Source organism: Capricornis sumatraensis, chromosome 1, assembly GCF_032405125.1.
Source record: "Capricornis sumatraensis isolate serow.1 chromosome 1, serow.2, whole genome shotgun sequence".
NCBI lineage: Eukaryota > Metazoa > Chordata > Mammalia > Artiodactyla > Bovidae > Capricornis > Capricornis sumatraensis.
In genome coordinates this window covers 39,465,316-39,489,432 of record NC_091069.1, presented here as the reverse complement: position 1 = coordinate 39,489,432, position 24,117 = coordinate 39,465,316, and the positions used below count along the sequence as shown (strand labels likewise).

The 24,117-nt window shown below is 45.0% G+C and overlaps 1 protein-coding gene across 3 annotated transcripts in view; it reads left to right on the top strand.

Moving 5' to 3' along the window:
• ARHGAP25 (Rho GTPase activating protein 25) overlaps nucleotides 1-24,117 on the top strand; it is a 48,485-nt gene that overhangs the window by 8,669 nt on the left and 15,699 nt on the right. For 2 of the 3 annotated variants that reach the window (XM_068971115.1, XM_068971124.1), the window contains exons 3-4: nucleotides 5,843-5,959; nucleotides 20,601-20,808. In XM_068971115.1, the coding sequence (XP_068827216.1) occupies nucleotides 5,843-5,959; nucleotides 20,601-20,808 (325 nt within the window). The remainder of the gene's footprint in view (nucleotides 1-5,842; nucleotides 5,960-20,600; nucleotides 20,809-24,117) is intronic. The other variant, XM_068971135.1, reaches the window with a different exon arrangement.

Here is a 24,117-nt window from a genome sequence, read left to right as displayed (position 1 = left end):
GTGTCCAACTCTTTGTGACCTCACCAGGTCCATGGAATTCTCCAGGCAAGAATACTGGAGTGGATTGCCTTTCCCTTCTCCAGGGGATCTTCCTGATCCAGAGATCGAACCTCGGCCTCCTGCAATGCAGGCAGATTCTTTACCATCTGAGCCACCAGGGAAGCCCCTGCTATGTGTGTAATTGTGATCAGTTATTGAATTTAATTATTTAATTTCTCCTTGCCTCTGTTTCTTTACCTGTGAAATAGGGACAATGATGATATAGCGAGGATTAAGTAAACAAATATGTATGTCACACTTGGTATAGTGCCTGGTAACAGTGTCATGTCAGTGTTTGATGTTTTGGCAATAACTAGAGGAAATTGTAAAATTCAGAAATCAATCTCCAAACTGGCTATGACTGTTTATAGAAAACAAAGAAAAATAGGATTTTTTTTTTTTTAAAGTTCAGCTCTTCCTAAGTGGCCACCTCATGGGCCTTCCCTTGATTTTTATCTGATGAGCTATCCATTTTTCTTCCTTCTGAAAGGAAGAGCCCACTTTTCCAATCTCTCCTTTCTGGGAGAACTCCACCCCTTTCCCACGAAATTTCTTCTCTTCCTAGGGCCCCTTTCCCAGCACAAATCATAAGACACAGCCGCTTATGATAACTTGTGTCCCATAGCCTGATTTCTCAATATAGGGTGACCCTATTGAGAGTTCCAACTAGAAATTTACTGTGGGCTTTGCACCAAGAAGCCAGTGCCTTTGGAACCTGCTGTGCTGGGGTGAAGATCTGTCCTCTCATTGTAACTTACACTTGCAGTTGTCTCCTGGGCTGCTGGGGCAGTTCTTGGGCAGATTCACACATGTACGTAGGTGCACGCGCACACTCATCACGTAAGGAAAAACAACACTTATAAAGCAACAGTAAGGTAGGGAGCCAGTTTCCCAAACATGTCATCATTCACCTAACCTGAAATGAGACAATGCTTTCTGTTACAATGTAGAGAATTTTCAGTTCCTTTTTTGGTCATCGTTTTGTATGAGATGATTCTCAGGGGCCAACCCTGGCATAAGAAATGGCCTTCCTAATCAGGGCCCCCTCTCTGTGATCACCAGTGTTAGCTGTACAAAACCCACAGAGAAGCGTTCCATTGTTGTTATGCTCTGCTTTTCTTTATCTGGAGCAGGCAAAGATTTGAGGCAAGCTTCCCTTCCCTGCTTCACTCAAGCAGAATAACAATCTCCCACCCAAAGGGGATCATCAGGCAGAGGGGGGCTATTCCTTCTGTGGAACATGTAGGATTTAATTCTCATACTGCTTTCTGAGATGTGACACCACATTTCTTGAGCACCTGCTATGAGCCGCACATGTTGTAGGAACTGGGAACCCAGCCTCTAAGCAGCTTAGAATCAAGGCGGGGAGACTGACAACAAGCCAAATAAATGAGTACATTGTATAGTTTTATGATGTGATCAGTACTATAAGAAGAAAGCAAAGTAAGAGAGGAAGTTCTGGTGAGGTAGGGATGGCAACTGTTGATTTATCGTTTGAAGGAGAGCAGGCAGAATAGACATCATCGAGAAGGTGACCTTTGAGCCAAGATCTGAAGGAAGGGAAGATATGAGCCAAGTGTGTATCTGGAGAAGAGCATTCCAGGGAAGGGAACAGCCGGTGCCAAGTCTCTGAGCCTATTTCTCATGTTCAAGAAGCAGCAAAGAGGTCAGGGTGGTTACAGTGGAGTGCTGAGAGGGGAGAAGAGGAGACAGTTTGGTCAGGGGTGGGCCCAGGTTTCACAGGCACTGATCGGTAACTGTGCAAAGTTTGATTTTTGTGCTGGAAGGATGGAAAGCCATTGGGAGTTTTGAGCAGAGAAGTAACATGGTCTGACTTTTGTTTTAAAACTCTTCTGAGTTGAGGCTAAAAAGGGGCAAAGACATAGCAGGAGCAGCAGAGAGGAGGTTATTGCAATTATACAATTGAGTGATAGAGACAATGAAGGGGTGGGAAATAAGCAATTTCTGGACACATTTTGAAGACAGAGAGTACTTCATTTGCTGACAGATTAAATGTGGCAAAGAGAAGTCAAGGTTGACTCCAAGGTTTTCACCCAAACAACAGGAAAGCTGGCTTTCCTGAGATTTGTGCATGTAGAAGATCAAGGCTTTAGCTTTGTATTTTTGTTTTAGTATTAAGTAGTTAACTCAGTTTTAATGACAAGGAAAACAATGTTCAGGATAATTTAGCTACTGCTTCTATAGAGGTAAGGATAGGATGTTAAGAGATTTAGAAAAAAGACTCTGCACTAGATTTGGAATGGGAAGGGAGATGTGAAGGAAGGGTCCCTAGAGAAAATAACATTTGTGCTAGATTTTAAAGGATGGGCTTCTCTGATGGCTCAGATGGTAAAGAATCTGCTTGCAATGAGGGAGACCTGGAGTTTGATCGCTGGGTGGGGAAGATCCCCTGAAGAAGGTAATGGCTACCCACTCTAGTATTCTTACCTGGAGAATTCTGCAGACAGAGGAGCCTGGCGGGCTACAGTCCATGGGGTCACAAAGAGTTGGACACAACTGAGCAATTAAACTTTGACTTTAAAGGCTGGCTAGGAGTTCATTAGGCAAGGGAAGAAAAGAAGGCAGGTTCCTCTCTAACAAGAGAAACAGCCCAATAGGTGACACATACTGAACAGACTGTTTAAGTCAGAGAAAGTATGTGTCTGAGGGCAGAGCTGCTGTTCTTGGGCTTTGTATTAATGTCAAACAGTTTCTCTCAAAGACAGCTCTTCCTAGCACCTCAGTGTGTCTAAACACTTATTTGTTTGTAGGGCAACAAGAGCTTTCAGATTCCCTGTGGTTCTTGTCTCTCAAATCTATCTTAATCTCACTCAGCCTCACTTTCCTTAGCCTTTGAGATAACCTACTTCTGAATCCATCTTGTCATCAGCTCTTCTGATCAGAAAGATCAGTCATAGAAGCTCTAGTTATTTAGAAACATCAAGATCTGGGTATTTCTTAATTGTTGCCATGATGCAGCCAAATGAGTCTTTCAGGAATGAGTGTGAATTGAAAGGCATGTTCTCTCAGACTGGAGTGTAGGCATGATGGAAGACACCAGATGAATTTTGGCCAAGGTCAAATCTGAAGCACTATGGGCTAATGGAGACTCTTGAGAGAAAGATCTGTAGCCTTGCCCTGAGTTTGGTGGTAACTTACTGGGTAACTTATAGGCTTCCCACGTGGTGCTAGTGGTAAAGAAGCTGCCTGCCAATGCAGGTGATATAAGAGACACAGGTTTGATCCCTGAGTCGGGAAGATCCCCTAGAGTAGGAAATGTCAACCCACTCCAGTATTCTTACCTGGAAAATCCCATGGGTGAGGAGCCTGGTGGGCTACAGTCCATAGCAAACAGTTGAACATGAATGAAATGACTTAGCACTTACTGGGTACCAATGGGCAAGGCCCGTTGCACCTCTGGGCTTCATTTATCTGTGGAGCAGAAATGATAGTAGAGCCTTATTCTGCTTCAAAGGGATATTGTGATTCCTTTGGGATTCCTTAGTTCTTCCCCGAGGGCTTTTTACTGCCCATTTTACTTCTGGGAACATCTGATGTTCCTCAATAGCCAGTGCTTCCATGGACTGAAACCAGAAGAGCTGTTGGCGACACAATGATAAGATGGATGCAGAATCAGGTTTTTTGTCATTGTTGAGTCACTAAGTCATGTCTGACTCTTTGCAACTCCATGGACTATAGCATGCCAGGCTACAGAATCAGGTTTCTCCAAAGCATAAAAAAAGTGAGACTGGGTAATTTTAAGGTGCATTCAAGAGACTGGAAACAGAGGAACTTTGGAAGTATTCTGTTGCTATGAAAGAAAATACAGGTTTGGACCCAACTGGGCAGATATAATAGGTTCTTTTTAAAAGTTTTTTTTTAAAACAGATGAACCTATTGCTGGGCAGGAATAGAGACACAGACATGGAGGAGGGACACGTGGACACAGTGGAGGAAGGGAAGGGTGGGATGAACTGGGAGAGTGACATTGAGATACAGACACTAACGTGTAAAATAGATAGCTAGTGGAAGGCTGCTGTATAACGTAAGGAGCTCAGCTCAATGCTCTGTGGTGACCTAGAGGGGTAGGGTGGAGGGTGCGGGGGAGGGACGCTAACAAGGGAGGGGGTATATGTGTACATACAGCTGATCACTTTGCTGTACAGAAGAAAACTAACACAAAATTATAGAGCAATAATACTCAAATAGAAAATAATAAATGAAAAAGCAAATAAAATTGGGACTATGTTTTCTGACATCTAAAAGAAATTGCACTTATTTGATGTACATTATTATGTAAATTACAGGTGTCCAATATAGTGATTCACAATTTTTGAAGGTTGTACTCCATATATAGTTATTAGAAAATATTGGCTATCTTCCCCATGTTGTACAATATATCCTTGTAGCTTATTTTATTTTATACCCAATAGTTTGTCCCATTTAACCCTCTACCCCTTGTTGTCTCTCTCTACTTCCCACTCCCTACCAGTGACCACTAGTTTGTTTTCTGTGAGTTTGCTTCTCTTCTTTTTTATTATATCCACTAGTCTGTTGTATTTTTTTAGATGTTATCTATAAGCAATATCATAAAATAATTATCTTTCTCTGTTTGACTTATTTCACTTTGCATAATGCCCTCCAAATTGATCCATGTTGCTGCAAATGACAAAATTTCATACTTTTTTCATGGCTGAGTAGTATCCCATTGTATGTATATACCACATTCTCTTTATCCGTTCTTCTGTTGATGGACATTTAGGTTGCTTCCATATCTTGGTAATTGTAAATAATGATGCTATGAACATTGAAGTATTTGTATCTTTTCAAATTAGTGTTTTTGTTTTGTTTTTTGATAAATACCCAGGAGTGGAATTGCTGGGTCATATGGTAGTAGAACAAACTCTTTTTGGAGGAAATGCCCTGATATTTTGAAAAGAATGGGTTGATATCCCCTAGAACAATTTGAAATTTAATAGTATCTTGTCGTTGCCCTTATTTTCTTGTTGTTTTTAAGACCTGTGCTTGACGGGTTCCCTCTCCTATGCCTCTCCTTCTCTCTCCCTACTTGTCTCGGTCACTTTCTCTCATTCTTTGTCTCGGTCTCCCGTCCCTGTTCTGCCCCCTCGTCATTTCCTCTACCCTTTTGTCCACTTGACAACTCCAACCCAGGACATACTATAGACGTATGTCTGTAATATTGGGTTTAAAGTGAAAACAGTAAATAACGTCCTGACAGACTTCATTTGTTTGTCAGCCATGTATCAAGAGCCACTGTTTGCAATGTCTCATGTGGGCAGGAGAGCAGTGATTCTGAACAAGAAGCACTGATTCACAAGGAAGAGACACCTGTGTGCTCACTGTCCCTCCCTCCTGAGTTGCTGTTTCCTTTCCCACACCCACAGCTGAGCTCAGGGAAGCTGAAGAAAGTATCCATGACTGGCGTGATAGACTGAAGTCTTCCAAACTTGTACGGGCTGAGCCTGTCTCCTCTAGTACTGACACTGCCTCTCACGCTTCCTCTTACGTTTGGTAGGAAATGGCTTCTGCCATTCAAGGGAGCAGATATCAGCCCAAATGAACTCAATTGCAAACCACCGAGTTCAGTGATTCATCCATAGAATTGGGAGTTTCAGCAAAAACATCAAAGGTGCACAGATATTCAGTTCTGGGAATAAGTATGTTGTTTGACTGATTGTTTAATTGGACCAAAAAGCAGTTCAGGCTTGACTTCCCCCTTGCTGCCCCTTGCTCTAGTTCCTGACAAATGTAAAACCTTCATTAGTGTTACTTCTTCCTCCAGCCTCATGTGACCAGAGTCGTACAGGACAGGATTCCTATGTCCTCATGGCCAGCTCCCAGGCGGAAATGGAGGAGTGGGTTAAATTCCTTAGGAGAGTCTCTGGCACGCCCTCTGGAGGTAAGGACCCCTGCAGGCTTTTCTGAACAGGTGTCTGTGACATCTCAGAGATGGGAAGGAAGTAGTTTCAGACATGATCTTTCCTGGAACAGTGTTCAAAGAAGACCACGAGGGGACAACTCTGAGGCTGTGCTCATTGCCAAGGCTCTAACTTCCCTCCCCCAGTGATATCAAAGCCAACTCTAGATTGGCTGGAAAGACCTTTGTTTGCACTCATCGACAAATGTATGTGATGCCCTGAAGTGGTCCTTTTCCTCTCTGGACACAGTGCTTTTGTCTGTAAAATGAATGGATTGGAGCAGCTGACCCCAGTCCCCAGCAGCACTAACCTTCAGCGGTACCAAGAGTCTGCCCATTTATAGGGACTTTGGAACCTAAAAGGGTTGATGGCAGGATCTATGCTAAACGCATAAGTAAGGCTGATCAGCACAGGAAAGGAAAGTTGCTATGGGAGTCAGACTGGGAAGAGGTTCTGAATTTGTGTCTAGTGTTATAGATATGCAGTGAATTCAGAACTGAACACTTTCCTGGCTTACAAGTATTTGAGTGTACAAGTTCAAGTTCAAGGTTACAAGCCTGAGTATTTGAGCTCTCTGAGAAACCTGATGCTGTGTCCACCAGGAGTCTAATAACTAATGTGAGAAAAATCTGAAATTAACAAAGAGGTGAATCCAGTATGTGATTTTTCATGTCATAAAAAATATGAAAGAACTGATGTGGACATGATCTCAAGGGACCACATAACACAAATGAATGTATTCAACTTTTTTAAGAAGATACTCATTTTTGTCAGCTTCAGGATAACTGTGTAATACATGATTATTTATCAGTTATGCTGCCTGATTTATAAATCATTTGGGGGGGTGCTTTTACAGCTCAAATATTATATATTTTTTAATTGCCCAATTATTTCTTTCAAAAATGATAAGCATCTTAACAACTTTGTGGACATTTGAAAAAATATAGGAAAATAACCACCCATAAGGCTACCAAAGATATTTTTTTATTTTCCTTCCAGCCGGTGTTCATATATACACACTTCTTCCCCAGGATGATAAACAAAGGTTATATGCAATTCAATACCTTTTGTTTTCTAGTTTAATTTTCCAAAATGGTTGTATAATCTTAATTGGAAAATTTTATGCAAATGATGTTAAACAAGAAACACTGGGCATCTGTAGTCGCTCCTTCAGGAAACCAAGGGCAGGAACTTCCAGGAGGACTCAAGGAGCTGAGACTGAGAACTGGTCAGCATGAGCTTATCCTGTTTGTTTCTGAGGGGCCATGCAGCTGTCCGTTCTGTTTTCCTCTGCCTGCTTGTCTGTTTCCATCTAGTTAACAGCCCTCTAGCACTCACGCCAGTCCCAAACACTGCTGAGCTAGCCCCAGCTTTCCTGTGTTTCTCCCTTAACTACCAGTGGAGATTGAGCTCAACCTCTTGTTGATCAGTCACTAAGTCATGCTCAGCTCTTTGTGACCCCATGGACCTGCAGTACGCTAGGCATCTGTCCTCCGGTATTTCCCGGAGTTTGCTCAAATTCATGTTCATTGAGTCAGTGGTACTATCTAACCATCTCATCCTCTGTCGCCCCTTTCTCCTTTTGCCGTCAATCTTTCCCAGCATCAGGGTCCTTTCCAATGAGTCAGCTCTTCACATCAGGTGGCCAAAATATTGGAGCTTCAGTTTCAGCAACAGCGCTTCCAATGAATGGGGTGGCAGCAGAGGCTGAGCTCATTCCGTTTCATGGATCACAGCTTTGTGGTGAAGGCACTTGCGTAACTCAATGAAGCTATGAGCCATGCCTTGCAGAGCCACCCGAGATGGATGGGTCATAGTGAAGAGTTCTGATAAAGTGTAAGGAAATGGCAACCCATCCAGTGTTCTTCCCTGGAGAACCCTGTGAACAGTATGAGCTCAGCCTCTACCACTGCCCCATTCCAAACTCCTGGCTCAGTTGTGGTCAGGATCAGGGGCAGGGATGCTGTCCTATGACCTATAACCGGCATGGGGGGTTGAGGGGTGGGCTGTGAGAACAGAAGTGACTTGGATGGGACAGCCAAACTTAAGAGCGCCTACCTCCTGCAAAGAGCTGCAACCTATTACCAAAAAAAAAAAAAAAAAAAGAGAGAGAGTGTGATTTCATTAATCATTTCCCAATTCCTAAATATGGCATTTTGGGGGGTGCTAATCAAGTAGAGATGAGATGTTTATTTATTAAATGTCTATTTGGTGATTCTCACCCTGGCTGGTCTTATCTGTGACCCTCCTTACTGCCCTAGATTGTGAGATGGTTGACCTTTTCTTTCTTTGATCCAGTGCTTTGACTAAACTGACAAGGGTGGTAGATGCCTTCTAAAATATGTATCTGTTCTGAGTCAGAATGCTGTGGCTGTGCTGTGACCAGCATCTGTGCCCCTTTGGTGCTCTGCTCAGCCTTGTCAGGGTGAACTGCTGCTACAGTCATAACACGAACGGGGATTTCTTCCTCACCCCACCTGGAGGCTGCCGCCATCAGAAGCAAGTCAGGCATAAGTCCTGTAGGCAGAGGAAAGTCCAGGGGAGCAAAAATAAGAGCACGGCACTATTTATTTATTCAGAGAACAAGGTTTGGATTTGATGTGGCATCTCAGACCCTTAAAAGTTTTCTGTTGAACCAAACTTGGAGATCTCAGGATGAGAAGGCATTTGAAGACAGCAGAGTCCAGTCTGAGGCCATGGGACAAGTCAGACATTTGTCTTTCCTGTTTTTTAGTTAGGACAGTCCAGTCCTGAGGAAGTAAATGATTTTTCCAAGGGGCCCAGGTATCAAAGGGCAGCAGCAAGGCTACTGTCCCTGTAGGGGGCCCTCTTTTGCCTTGTAAAGTGCCACGGATCTGGGTCTACTGGATCCCCAGGGCGCATCCTTCAAACACCGGGAAGACACTGAGATCTGTTGCTGCTGTTTTCATGAAACTTTCTATGGCTTTTTTTCACCCAGAACCTAATCACATCTCACCACCTTCACTACCGCCACCCTGGTTGAGATGCCAGACTGTCTTGTTCGAAGTGCGGCTTTGATCTCCACACTTTCTCCAGGCTTTCAGCCTCTCCATCTTATGGTCTGTTGAAAACAGAGCAGAAGAGCAAGCCTGTTAACTCTGTCATATCAAGATCCTGCTCTACTCATCACAGTCCAATAGCTTCCTTTCTCTGTCAGAGGAAAAGTCAGAAGCGTTAGGATGAATCTGTACACAATCTGCCCCCATCCCTGTGACCTCTCTGACCTTGTTTTCTAGAACCCTCTCCAATGTTCATTTCACTCCAGCTTCACCAGCCTCCTTGCTCTTCCCCAAACACCCTGGACACAGTCCTGTCTCAGGGCCCTGGGACTTACTGCTTTCTCTGTCCGTAATCCTCCTTTCTCAGACAGCTGTGTGACTTGGTCCCTTGCTTTGCTCAGGTCCTTGCTCAAATATCACTTCAGCAAGCCCTGCCCCAGTCGTCCCATTTAATATCAAGCCCTTTTCCCATCAAGTCATTCTCATGACAGTTCTGCAGAGCTGAGGCTTCTTCCTGCCCCAGTTCCTTTTCTAACTCCCGTGATGGGAGAGATAGTCCACGTGGTTCCCACGCAAACCTAACTTCTTCCCCATGGCTCTTCCTGCCTCGGAACTGATTCTGAACACGCCTATAACCGTGTCCGATTCTGGGACCAACTTTGGTGGATATGTGTTGTAGGGAGGGGGAGGGTTCCCCCACAAATTCAAGCAATTCTTCTACAGGAGCTAGGTGCTATACAGTTGAACTCAATTTTGACACTATCTACAATGGTAAAGAGTCCACCTGCCGATGAAGGAGATGCAGGAGACATGGGTTCAATCCTTGGGTTGGGAAGATCCCCTAGAGGAGGAAGTGGCAACCCACTCCAGTATTCTTGCCTGGAGAACCCCATGGACAGAGGAGCCTGGTGGGCTACAGTCCTTGGGGTGCAGAGTCAGCTAAGACTGAGTGACAGCACACACGCATGCACCAAGAGATAGCTTCAGATTTCACAGACTAAGAGCTCAGTCCTGCAAGACTGCTCCCAAGCACACACTCACTTCATATGCGACAAGTCCACATTGTACCATGTGCGTCTGACCAAACAGCTAGAGATTAGAAATTCTAACAACCCCTCCATGGGCTCTAATGATTTTCTGGAGTGGCTCAGAGAACAGAGGAAACCAGTTTACTTACTAGATTACTGGCTTATTATAAAAGGACAAAACTCAGGAACAGACAAGTAGAAGATATGTGTAGGAAAGGTGTGGGTAAGCCCTCTCCCCGCACCACTCTATCAGTTTCTCCTTGTGTTCAGCAACCTGACATCTTTCTGAATTCATTTTGTTTGTTTGTTTTTTTCTGGAGGCTTCATTACATAGGCAGGATTGATTAAATCAGTGGTCACTGGTGATTGAATTCAGTTGCCCCCCCTCCCCTTCCAGGGAGGCTGAGAAGGCTGAGACTGAAAGTTCCAAACCAATAATCACATGGTTGGTTCCCCTAGCAACCAGCCCCCATCCTTAGCTAGGATCCAAAAATTACCTCTTTAACATAACAAAAGACACTTGATCACTCTTATCTCAGGAAATTCCAAGAGTTTTAGGAACTCTGTGCCAGGAAATGGGTGGAAGAGCAAATATATATTTCTTATTATAAATCATAATATTGCACCTTGGAAAGCAACATTTTAGTGAACCTTGGTATTCCAGCTTTTTCCTTCCTAGACAACCAGTTTATCTCTCTCCTCCTCCCCCCTCCTTTTTTTTAACTATGCTTTCCTAAGGGTCTGTCTGGAAAGTTAGATTAATTTTTCCTGGAAGTTCTGGTTGCAATTCTAGAGTTTTCTAGAATTAAGGAGAACAAAAAGGGAAGTGATCACACCTTAACTTTAAATGACTCTTCCCCAGGCTCCCAGCTGCCCATTTTCTTCAAACCATCTCCTCCCTTTAGTAAGAAGGCTCTGCCTTCCCTGGATCCGGCCCATCCCCAGGAGGCTGTTAGCCACTTTGCAAATTGTTCCTCGGTGGGGACCTGCTTTGCCCTCTTCCTCTGGAGGCTGGTCTCTGAGGTTTTCCTGAGCCGTTGCTGGGCACAGAAGCGCTGCTCTAGGTTGTGTATCGTTTTGCTCCACCCAACCAGGATATAAGACCCTGGGGGCAGGTCCCACGGTTTAAGAGTCTTTGTGTGTTTGCCAGCACTAGGCATGGAGCATATAAATATGCAATTGTTCTATTCCTTGGGTTCTTTTTCTCCCTCTCTTCTTACTGTGTCTGCAGCCTTCAGAGCAAAATTTCACAACCTTCAGCCCAGTGTTGCCTAAGGGAGTGTGGTTTCTGTAATTCACTGTTACCCCATGTGACCTGCTTCTTTTTCTCTAGCTAAATGGGACGTTACAAGGGATGGTCTCTGTTTCTTTCATTAATTATTTCCTCTCCTTTCCCCTGAGGCCTCAGCACTTGATAGATACTCAACAAATATTTATTTACTCAACAAATATTTCTTGAGCATGTGTCATGCGCCAAGCACTGTGCCAGCACTGGGTACAACAGTGAGAGAGAGAAAAAGAGAAAAAAAGACAAAGTCTACTTTCATAGTCTAGTAAAAGACATAGAAAAGAAGTTAAAACTCCAAGGAAACCCATAAAATTTCAATTGCATAAAGTACCATGAAGAATAAAACTCATGATGCCATAGTGGGGGGGGTGGAATGTCTTTATTAAGAAGTTCAGGAAACTAATGATGATTCAGCTTCTATCTGAAGGGCCAGAAAAGGCCAACTAGGCAAAGAAGGGGGAAGAGGCACAGTGTCTCAGAGGAACCGCCTATACAAAGGTCCTGTGGCAGAAAGGAGAATGGGCTCTGGAGTGAGAGGAAGGTGTGAACAGTGGAGATAGCCTGGTTAAAGCTGGGTCTTTATGCTAAGGTGGTTTGGATGAGGGTAAAGAAGGTGGAGATGGAGAGAAGTAAGCAGGTTTGCATACTGTTTCCATGGTAACATTGCCCAGACATGGGAGTGAATTCGATACTTAAAGAGAATGTGGTATCAAAGATGAGCGCTCCATTTCTATGAGTGCATGGAGGGATGAACTTGGTTGGCAGCATCACACTGTCCAGGATCCTACCTGGCAGTCCTTCCCTGCCCTTTCCTGTCTTCCCCCTGACGCCAAGAGTCCATTTCAAGTCTCCTGGGCACGCCTAGCTGGCTTGCTGCACTCTTTGCTGAGTCTTCTCAGTGGGAGGGGGGGAAATCTTCTCATTTTACCCAGCAACCCACCTCCAAGATCCTTTTCTCTGAAGGCTCAACTGAGCCACGTGCAACTCATTTCCAGGGAAGGGTGGGCTGGCTTCATCAGCGCTAAGTGAAATCCTGTGTTCCTGCCAGAGGCTTTGATATATGGAGCAATGCTGGGAAGGGCTGTGTGTGGGCTTTCTTTCTTTCTTTTTTTTTTTTTTAACGCACCTCCCTGGTACTCCTTGAATGGCAGTTGACAATTAGCTGCTAAGTAAAAGGGGGCACTTATTTTTATTGCGGGGGCCTTGACAGCTTTATGTTCACTCTTTAAAAGCCAAGAGTCATGTGTGTTAAGGTGAGTGGGGAGGAGAAGATGTGTGGGAAGGAGGAAGGGAGGGCCAGGGCAGGTGCCGACAGATCCCATGGTTTCAGTGCTGGAGTCAGAACCTGAGCAGTGTTTACAAGCATGTGTTGATCTGGAAACAAGAGAGAATGGTTCCTGCAGCTTGTGGAGGAGGGAAGGTCTGAGGCTGGCCCTGCAGAAAGTACGATTCCTGGGCCCCCATCATGCCTCGTATCCCCAGGATGCCGCGGTGGGAGCTGGGCTGTGGCTTTCCTGCCCTGGCACTGCTCTTTTGCTGGAATTTCAGGAAGAAAACACCCAAGCTCCAAAAGAAAGGTATTTCTTTCCAATTTTGTGATTTGCTTCTTCCACAAAAAGACGCTTTGCCCAGTGTTCCCTTTCCCTCCTGTCTGAGAGGGGTATGCTCCTAGGACTGAGCCTCTCGGGACAGGAGGGAAGAGCAGGGAGAGAGAGGCAGAGAGGGGCCTCTCTGTGACCTGGGCTGGACCGGAGGCCGGGTGGGAGGGCTCTTGTCCTGGATCCAGGAGTGTTTGAGCAATGATGAAGGAGGAATGAGACTAAAAAGGAGGTGACAGCTAATCCTGCTTGTGGTTAACAGAATCAATACAGTGTTCAGGGGTTTTCCAGCAAATCTGGGGTGGAAGCTAGAGAAGTAAGGAGTGAAGGATGGCTTGTGAGAGGAGACAAGACAGTTTACCCCTTTCTCTGTTTCCTTGAGCTTTGTGGATGCCTGAAATTTTACCTGGACAATTTTATTCCACTGACTTTACAAAAGAAAGATTAAAGTATACTGGTTTTAGAATCCCAGGGTAAACATTAATATGACCTTGGACAGATTTGTAACCCAAGTCTCAGTTTTCTCATCTGTAAAATGGGACAATAATAGCTACTTTATTATTTTTAAGAGGACTGAATGAAAGAGCACATGAAAATTTTAAGGTAATTTGTCATAAAATTAGCTTAATTAATTAAATGTATTAATAATTATATAGCATATTATAATTACTTAAGATTTGTACCTGTTTAGATGGAAATGCTTTTGTTAATGGTAATGGGTCCAAAGTAATGAGCAATTCTGAGTGGACGAGTGGTTGGAGAGGGTAGAAAGGGCAGTTCCCTGAAGGGCTGAGTGCAAGCTAGGAGGGCAGAGAAAAGGGAGCTGGGTTTCTCCTCTTAGTATCCATAGGATAGGAAATGGTCTCTGAGTACTTTCTAACCCACTGTCTGTTGTCTTCGCCTTTCACTGATCCTTCACTAGTTTCCCTAGACTTCTCAGTTCATCTATTCCCTTATAGCTAGGTATTTCTTATCTACTCAGGATCAAAGAATTCAGGATCTTTGAATTCTTTGTCCACCCAGGATCAAAGAATTCAGGATACTCTAGCAATCAGGATCCAGATTCAGAGGTAGGTAGAACTCAGGATTGGGTCTTTGAAGTTCCAGGGATATTTTGGACTCTAAACTCATGACATGTGATGTGAGATGAAGAGTGGCAAACGCTGATGTAGACAAACTGAAGAAACAAGGTTGCCCTTTCTCTCATGTTAGAAGGGATCTGTGGGGTCCTGGTGTCTCCAGAACAGGCAGTGGTCATCTCTTGTTGGTAAGACTGGCTTGCACGGATTTCTAGGCTGGAGCTGGAAAGTTTGGAGTCTTCATCACATAGGTGATATTTAAAGTTGTGAGATTATAAAGTACATGTAAAGGCGGAAGGAAAAGCTTGAGACATTAACCTTTAGTGTACAAGGAGAAAGGAGGAGTCATCCAAGGGGGCTGAGAATAAGGCTGGTGAAATAAATGGAGAACCGAAAGCCATGTGAGAAATTGTCTCAAGAAGGAAGGGGTGATTTGCTGTGTCACGTGTTGCTGACGCAGCAGTTCAGAAAAAGACCGAGAATTCGATCACCGGACTTTAAAAATGCAGAGGCCATTGATTTCCTTTCCAATCAATCCTAAAGGAAATCAGTCTTGAAGATTCATTGGAAGGACTGATGCTAGAGCTCCAATATTTTGGCCACTGATGGGAAGAGCCCGACTCACTAGAAAAGACCCTGATGCTGAGAAAGAGTAAAGGCAAAAGGAGTAAGTGGCAGCAGAGGATAAGATGGTTAGATAGCATCACTGACTCAATGGACGTGAATCTGAGCAAACTCTGGCGTGCTGCCAGTCCATGGGGTCACAAAGAGTCAGACATAGTGACTGAACAACAATAACAAATTGATTTCCTTGACAAGTGCAAGTTTGGGGAAGTGCTGACCAGAGTGCATTTGGGAGGGAAGGGACGGGGAACAGGAGGAATGGGAGACAGCAGGTAACAGCTCTTTGAGGACTAGTCTGTCATGTGCCAGGCTCTGTGCCAGGAGATAAAAATAGATGGTGAGCCAGACAGGCTGTCTGCCTCTGAGGAACCCACAGTCCAGTGGAAGAGAAATACTTAAATAAATCATCATAAGACGACATGAGAAGTGATGGAGGTATACACAGGGAGTGCCGTGAGCACAACGTAGGGAATAACCAATTCCCTCCTAGGAGAAGGCATTTGAGTTCAGGCTGCAGGAAAATCAGGTTTCCTGGTGGGGAGGAGGAAGGGCTTTCACTCCAGAGTTTTCAAGAGGAAGGCTGGTTTCCCTTCTATCATAATCTACAGTTACCAAAGAATCTGGGCTGCAGCAGATGCTCAGGCTATATTTGCCAAATGATTTTGTGAATTCCAGTGGAAGGAGTTTGCAAAAAAAAGAATTGCAGAAGCACCCATTACAACCATGTTTGCAGTACGAGTGAGGATTGAAAAGAGAGGCAGTTTAAAGTGAATTGAAAATGTCCTGATCTGTTAAGAAGGAAGGCAGGGGTGTTGCACATCATTCTAATGTACAATAATTAGTACCTTGTGTTAATGGCTTTGTATTCTCAATGCCTAGGAAAGTGCCTACTGCTTGAATGATTGACTGAATTGCTATTGCTTGTGAGAAAGCCTATGGGAGGAGCAGTGACTTGGGAGAGTTGGGAGTGGGATGAGAGTGAGATTGGAGAAGACAGTGGGAGAACTGCCATCAGACATTGGGCTTACAGGAATAAAGGAGAGAGAGAAAGAGATGAGAGAGGCAGAGATGATATCTATAGAAAGAGATTGGACCAGATATGCAAATTTGTGTCAATTTATGGGTGCTATCCAAATGCATGGACTTGTATGAACTTTCCCAAGGATAACATCTAGAGTGAGGAGAAGTCTGAATTGGGATGCTAGGAAATGACACATTGAAGCGCAGGTAGAAGATGGGCAAGTACAGGGACCTGCAGAGGAGCCTGCAGGGAGATGAGACTAAAGTGAAGGTGGATGGTTTCATTGCCATGTAGGGAGGAAGTCTTGAGGAAGGAAGGAGAATCAATACCATTGGTCTTCAGAGAAGACCAGCAGATTGTGGAATGAATGAAAGTCAGTTCAGTTCCGCCGCTCAGTTGTGTCTGACTCTTTGTGACCAAAGAGTCACATCACCAGCTCCTGGAGCCTACTCAAACTCATGTCCCTCAAGTCAGTGATGCCATCCGACCATCTCATCCTCTGTCGTCCCCTTCTCCTCCTGCCTTCAATCTTTCCCAGTATCAGGGTCTTTTCTAGTAAGTCAGCTCTTATCAGGTGGCCAAAGGATTGGAGCTTCAGCTTCAGCATCTGTCCTTCCAATGAATATTCAAGATTGATTTCCTTTAGGATTGACTGGTTTGATCTCTGTGCAGTCCAAGGGACTCTCAAGAGTCTTCTCCAACACCACAGTTCAAAAGCATCAATTTTTCAGCACTCAACTTTCTTTATGGTCCAAGTCTCACATCCATACATGACTACTGGAAAAACCATAGCTTTGACTATACGGACCTTTGTTGGCAAAGTAATGTCTCTTCTTTTTAATATGCTGTCTAGGTTTGTCAGACTTGGCTATTAGGAGGGCATGAGAAATCTTAGGTAACAGATTGGGTGGGAAGATGCTGGTGAGGACACCAGATTGAAATAGATTGAGAGGTTACATGAATAACAAGGGAAACAATGGAGGCCATGAGTGTTTCTCTGTAAGCATATTGGTGAAGAAAAGAAAGGAAGTATTTATTGATTGCAGGAGAGCTGGGGTGGGAAATGATTCTTTAATAAACTGGTAAAGACTTAGATGCAGATGCTCTTTCAGTTTAAGATATCAAAGAAGAATGAAGTCCTAGAAAAGACAGAAAAGGAGGGTACCCCACTTTAAGAAACTTCATCTTAGACAAAAGCACAGGGTACTTTTCTTCCTCCAAGAGAGGACAGGCAGATGGACAGAGGAGGGAGGATAGGAAAGGCAGGGACTAGAGATCACAGTTTCTTTCATGATGTCCTCTGTTTGGGGAGATAAGGACAAGGGGAGACAAGGTCACCTGCTAAGACAGAGGGGAGGGGATGGGTGGTGGGTTCAAGGGTGTGGTGAAGATTTGGACCCAAGGAGATGCTGGAGGGTAAAGGGATGTTGGGAAATGTGTGTTCTGGGGAGAATGACATTGAAAGTCGTGACTGTGGACCATGGGAGGAAGAGACAATGAGCACAGGAACAAAGCTGAGAGACTCAGACGATGAGGAAAGCTGGTGGACAGGCTGTGCAGAGGTGTGTAAGAAGGAGCTTGATTTCAGATCATCTGCCTCAAGACCTCAGAAACAGAGCTTACATTTGACAGCTCTGACATCTTTGTGTTTGGGGTGTCTTTCTCTACTGTGATCCAGTGGGCTCCTTGAGCCCAAATGTCAACTGCTCTGAAACACATCTGCTTTTCCGTCTAAAGTGCCCTCCCTAGAACTCTCAAAGGAAACTTTTTAAATGCCCCATTGTCTATGCGTTCAGTTCAGTTCAGTCGCTCAGTCGTGTCCAACTCTTTGTGACCCCATGTATTGCAGCATCCCACCCCTCCCTGTCCATCACCATCTCCCGGAGTTCACTCAGACTCACGTCCATCGAGTCAGTGATGCCATCCAGCCATCTCATCCTCTGTCATCCCCTTCTCCTCCTGCCCCCAATCCCTCCCAGCATCAAAGACTTTCCAATGAGTCAACTCTTCACATGAGGTGGCCAAAGTGCTGGAGTTTCAGCTTTAGCATCACTCCTTCCAAAGAAATCCCAGGGCTGATCTCCTTCGGAATGGACTGGTTGGATCTCCTTGCAGTCCAAGGGACTCTCATAAGTCTTCTCCAACACCACAGTTCAAAAGCATCAATTCTTCAGCACTCAGCGTTCTTTGCAGTCCAACTCTCACATCCATACATGACTACTGGAAAAACCATAGCCTTGACTGGATGGACCTTAGCGGGCAAAGTAACGTCTCTGCTTTTGAATATGCTACCTAGGTTGGTCATAACTTTTCTTCCAAGGAGTAAGCTTCTTTTAAGTCAGATCAACTAATCGTTTCCTTCCAATTTGGTGAAAATATCTATCTAGCTCCTTTCACAGACAATTAGAAACCTAATTCTATATATTTCCTGACACCCTCTAATTGTTTCTCATCATTTTGCATGGGTCGTTTCATTTTCATAACTTGGTAGTAGGCTAATTGAAAGCGAGAGTCACCTCCTACAGGCCCTTGTCTATAGAACCCATTCCACATGACCTGCTGCTGATACATGCAGGGCACTCAGTAGATGCCAGTGTGAGGCTGAAATCACTTCCTGAGGGCATCCCTATTAGGGTTTAAACTACAGAAATGCCCAAATTGTCATTAATCTTGGAAAGCACTTGCTTAAAGATGACAAAGCTCATTAAGTAATTCAGCAAAATTGTTTGACTGTCTGCCTTGTCCCCATGCTAAACATAAGGGTGAAATCAGGTTGAGTTGGATTGAGAGATTACATGAATGACAAGACAAGAAGTAGAAGCTCTGAGGGCAGGGGACTCTCCTGGCCTCCTCCTGGCACTAGGGAGCCTACAGTCTTGCAGGGGGCGCAGCACAGGTACATGATAGTAACTCAGTGAGAAAAAGATTGGGATGGTACAGAAGGGATATGGGTGCACTGAGTGAGGATGGAGTGCCTCAGGCTGGGTCAGGAAAGTCTTGGCAGAGGTGATGGTATTTGAGTTGGGCCAAGGAAGACGTGGGCTTCCCTTCTGGCTCAAATGGTGAAGAATCTCCCTGCAATGCAGGATACTGGGGTTCGATCCCTGGGCCGGGAAGATCCCCTAGAGAAGGAAATGGCAACCCACTCTAGTATTCTTGCCTGGAGAATTCCATGGATGGAGCAGCCTGGCAGGCTACAGTCCATGGGGTCGCAATGTCAGACACGACTGAGTGACTAACACTTTCACTTCAGGGAAGACATAGAATCTTAGTAGACAGGGAAGAGAGAGATGAGCGGACTGGGCAGCTAGAAGAGACCATCCAAGGGTGTATAGTCTGGTGAGTACTGTGGGCTTTGAGATCATCAGAGTGAGGTGCCTTTGGGGGCATAGGAGGAAGTCAGGCCAGAAAGGTAGGTGGGGGCTGGCCCAGTTGCTGACCTAAGGGATGCTGGCCCTGGTTTTCAAATTTTACCCACAGAAATATTTAAGCAGACAGTCTCACTGGAATGCTGTAAGTAAAACAGAAAACAGCCCAGCAGGTCTGAGGTGATGAGGATCCCCTGGAGCTTTGAGGGGTAATTTGAAAAATGCTGCTGTGGCAATTGGGGAAGAAGTGGATGACTATTAATAATGGAAGCATACTTGGGTGGACCAGTTGTTTATAAAGGTAACTAGCAGGAGGATTTTGAACAATTACAGGAAAGGAGACCACAGCAGAGGTAGGGAAGGGAGGTGTCCAGCTTGGCCTCGGGCAGTGGGGAGTGAGGAGGACCCCGATCACAGAGATATGGCTGCAGCTCTTACATGTGGGATCCACATTAATTAGAGACCAAATAACGGGGACCCACCAGAGAGAGAATCATGGGGAAAACCGAAGGACTTTGGGCACAGTGTCCTAGGGATTGGAGTAGTCAGTGTAGCAGAGCCCTAATGGTGCCAGAGAGAAAACCAGGCAGGACAGAAATGAAACCATGACTGTCTTCTGACCTCCAGGACATGAAGGGCATGGGGCCCTGGTGGGGAAATGAGTAGTCAGCCAGTGTCCTGATTCATAAACTAACCTTGTTCCACTGCTGGGGTGGGGAAATTATAGAGCCAGATGCTGGCAGGGCTGGGTGGAGCTGGTCCACACATGCTTCGCTGGAGGCAGTGTAATTCGGAAAAATATTTCTGGAAAGCAATTTGCCTACCATAGTCATTAAAATGTTCAAACGGCTTGACCTAGTAATTCCACATGTGAGAATTGGCCCTAAGGAAATAGTTCAAAAGGAGGAAAAACCAATGTTCATCCAATCAAAATGTTAATTAATCAATTAATTAGAAATTATACATTGAACTAGATACATTCCAGGAACTCTGCTAGGCGAGTGACCATGTTCACTGTGGCAGTGTTAACAACAGTAGAACATAGTAAACAATATAAATTATTTAAAATGCTGCAATGGTTTAATACAGTATGAGACATCATATGGATGTTAGACTATTCTGCTTTAATGCTAAATGGCACAAGCAGAATTCAGAATGGCCTACTTGCTCCTCTTGCATTTACTGCCTGGGTGTGAATTCTGACTTGTTCTGTGTCCTGGCACCTGACCTTGGCAAGTTCATTAGTGCCTCTAAGGCTCCATATCTTTAATAGTAACACAGGTATAATAATACTATCTCATGGAGTTGGCTTTCAAGATTAAGTGAGGAAAGGTGTTCAAACTTAGCACAATTCCTAGCACAAAACAAGCAGTCATTAAAAGTGAGTTGCTCTTTTAAATACTATAAATGTAGACAAACAGACTGACCGACAGCCTCAAATGGACAGCCCCCACTTTATAGCCCCAGAAAATATGATGTGTGGTTTTTCTTGTATATTTTGTTCAGTATCATTGCAGAAAATCCTATCACTTTGACTGCTCAGTTCTGCCAAGGGAAATCGGAGTGACGGGCAGGCCCTGCTTTCTCTCTTCCCAGCTGTGTTTGGCCAGCGCTTGGATGAGACCGTGGCTTATGAGCAGAAGTTCGGCCCCCACCTGGTGCCCATCCTGGTGGAGAAGTGTGCCGAGTTCATCCTGGAGCATGGTCTGAATGAAGAGGGCATCTTCCGACTGCCTGGGCAGGACAACCTGGTGAAGCAGCTGAGAGATGCTTTTGACGCGGGGGAGCGGCCCTCCTTTGACAGGTATGCTGTGCTCACCTCATCGCCCCTGTGGCCTGCTTGGCTGAGAGGACCTTTGTCTACTAGTTGAGCTATGGGACTTGCATAGATGCTTCCAAAATCCCTGGCTTGCAACAGAAAAAGCCTTTTGTTCTGCTCATAACTCTAAATTTGGGAGCCTGGAGCATGGCTAGAGAAGCATGCTGACCGTTTATGTGAGAGAGGACATGAACTAGAACTAGGGCCTCGCAGGTCAGTCAAGAGGTGTGTAGGATATGGGGGGAGAGGAACGCGGACTAAGGGAGAAAGACGGGACCTAGCTCACGGCGCACGATTTGAAGCAGACGAGGGATGGAGAATGGCAGAGCTGGCTGGGCAGACTTAGGGTGGTGGATTAGGTACCGTGTCAATATCCAAGGGTTCCGATGGTCTTCCTTGGCTTTCCAGAAATGGCCAGGGCCAGGACTTCTTGCTTATTTGCGGGATCACAGTCCTGTGCAACTCTGAACTTAATTCAGAACCCTTTGGGAGGGAGTACAGACTGACATCATGGCAGCCTGGTGTTTTCCCAGTCTCGTCTATGGAGGTTGCCCAGCCCTGTTTGGGGCATTTCAGGTGTAGTGATGTTTCTTCCACCCTCCCCCCGGCCCCCCCGCCCCCACAACCACTGCATCTGCACAGCTGAAGTTTTCTTCTCTGCCCTGCTCAACTCGCGCAACCCCCACCAACACTGGATACTTTTGACCTGTTGTGCAATATTTGCTCAGTTGCCTGCACGCGCTTGTCCTGCTGGCAAGAAAGAGCCATTGTTCTTTCCAAATCAGCAGCCCATAAACCGAGGTTTAGTGAGCGGAGCCTGAACTCTCACCAGTCTCCAAAGATTGAAATCCCCCCAGGAGCTTGTTTACGATGGAGGACTAGGGCTGATCCTGGGACAACCATGAACGGCTAAGTGTGGTACTGTGTCGACCATCTCGCCCTCCTTCTCCCTCACCTCCCACTCCAGTCACCAATGATGCCCACTCTCCTTCAGAAGCATTACTGAGACCCGTCTCTTTCTCTCCATTCTCAGCCAGTGTCTTGGTTTGGAGCATCATATGTCTGTCTCTGCTGTCCTTGACATCCAACAGGTTAATTTATCAAGGTGCTGTGTTTTAACAGGAAAGCAACAGGCGAAGATGTTACTGGAATGAGAGCAGGTTACGGGCATCAAATTTACAGAGCGTTCTGGGAGGACCATAAATCACATTTCACCATCAGGCACGTGTTCAATCAAGTGCACTACCTTCACACTGACTTTTCTTCTTATGTTTTTAGTTAGCTTTGCGTGGATCAAAAGATGCAGATGGCTTATTGCTAAAGCAATGAGAGTCAGCCAGGAGGACTGGAGGTGATTATGGGAGTTGCCAAACACCTGCCCGAGGCTTGAGCTCCTACATCTATAAAGTCAGCCTGGGTGGTTGGAGTTGAGTCTTTGATTCCTGTGAAATATCTGGGGCTGGAGGAAGGAGAGTTACACACATCTTGTCTGATTGCTCCACCCCCTAGGAATGAGGAATAGAATTTACACATTCAAAGTAAGAAGGGTCACCTGAGGCTCTTCAGAGCCGACTCTTGGGGCCACGTGACCCCTAGGGTACTTGTCTAGAGCCTCTACATTGGGCTTGTGTGCAGTTCCACCATCAGATCCCCCGAATTACCTCACTAGAAAGAAGGAAACAAAGGTGCTCTTATTTGGCAGGTTCTACTGCAGATCTATCTGGTTCTCATTAAACATATAAATAAGAATTTGAAAATGTCTTTGTCTCGTTACTTCTGGGCTGGATACTGCCCATATATGATTCACTTCCCATACCTATATTTCTGTGAGAAAAGGACAAGTGTGCCACATTATAAGGTCAGTGTTACGATGCAAGGGTCGGCAGACCATCTGAGAGGCCTTGGCTAATCTCTGATGGGTCAGTCATTGAACTCAGAGGTCACGTGGCTCCTGACTTGTTTGTCGTCTTTGATTAAAAAATATATATATATATGAGGACATTTCATTAGGTTGAAGAAAAAGCAAACTCAGGAAAAATCATGCTGGAAATTTAGACTATAACCATGATATTTGAGCCAGTTCTGTAACCATGGGGGCACAGACATTAAACCAAAAATTTAGAGACAAAACTGTATAGTTCTATTGTGTTAAGTGCCCCCAAAATGAAAAATAGACTGTATTTTTTTTTCATCTATTTTTAGTTTCACTTTTTCATCATTTTTCATTTCAGCAGGGGGCTTTTGACAAGATCTGCTGGATTTAGGGGGCTTCCCTGGTGGCTCAGACAGTAAAGAATCCACCTGCAATGCAGGAGACCTGGGTTCCATCCCTAGGTTTGGAAGATCCCCTGGGAGGAGGGGGACCTTGGCAACCCACTCCAGTATTCTTGCTTTCACCCCAAAATGGCACTTAATCTGAGATACAATAAACAAGCCTAAGGATTTAGCCAAGCCAAGCGGAATTATCTTCCCCTGACAAAATGAACTGGAAAGCTTTCAGTGGATTGTAATATTCTATGATGATTTAGATGGCTAATTATGTTTTTTGATGATAACTTTGAAGTATCAATCCTGTATCTGTGGTTACAGTACCTTTCTCTTTTCTAATGTTGGCTATTACCTTCTCCTAATTGAGCTATCTATAAAGTTTGACTTTTTTGTTGTTGTGTTTATCTTCAAAAGTTTCTGGATCTTGATGTATTATCTATACTACTTTTCTCATTTCAAATTCTTTGTTTTCTGTGTTTGTTCTGTGGGTGTGTTCTGAGTTTTGGGGGCTGTGCCACATGACGGACGATGCATTGGAGAATGGAGTCGTGGCAGCAGGAAGCCAAATAGGGGCTGGGGCAGAATCCTGGCAAAAGATGATGGCCTTCTGGAACAGGGCAGGGAAAGGAGGGGCAGGACTTAGAGGCACTCCAGGGGCACTTGTGGAGTAAGATTAGAGGATGTGGGGAAGGGGATGGGCTTCAATCAAACCAGAGATGCCCATTGGGTGGACAGTGATTCAGGGGCGTTGGGACAAAGGAGATTTCTGGACTTAGGAGAATGCTGCTCTGCAAAGTGTCAGATGCTATTTTCTGGGGAACTTCTCCTGCGTTTTGATGAGAGGGCTTTGCCAAGGTATTTTTAGGCAGTGAGTCAGCAGGGAAGTCTTTTCCAGAATCCCCACCTTTAAGTGAATAGTCCCCACCCCTGGTTTCCTGAGGGCAGCAGTGGAGCAGAGGCAGGGCTCTGTGCTTGCTGGAGTTCTGCTTTGGAGTTAGAGTTCACGGGCCGCAAAGGCTGGAGTCT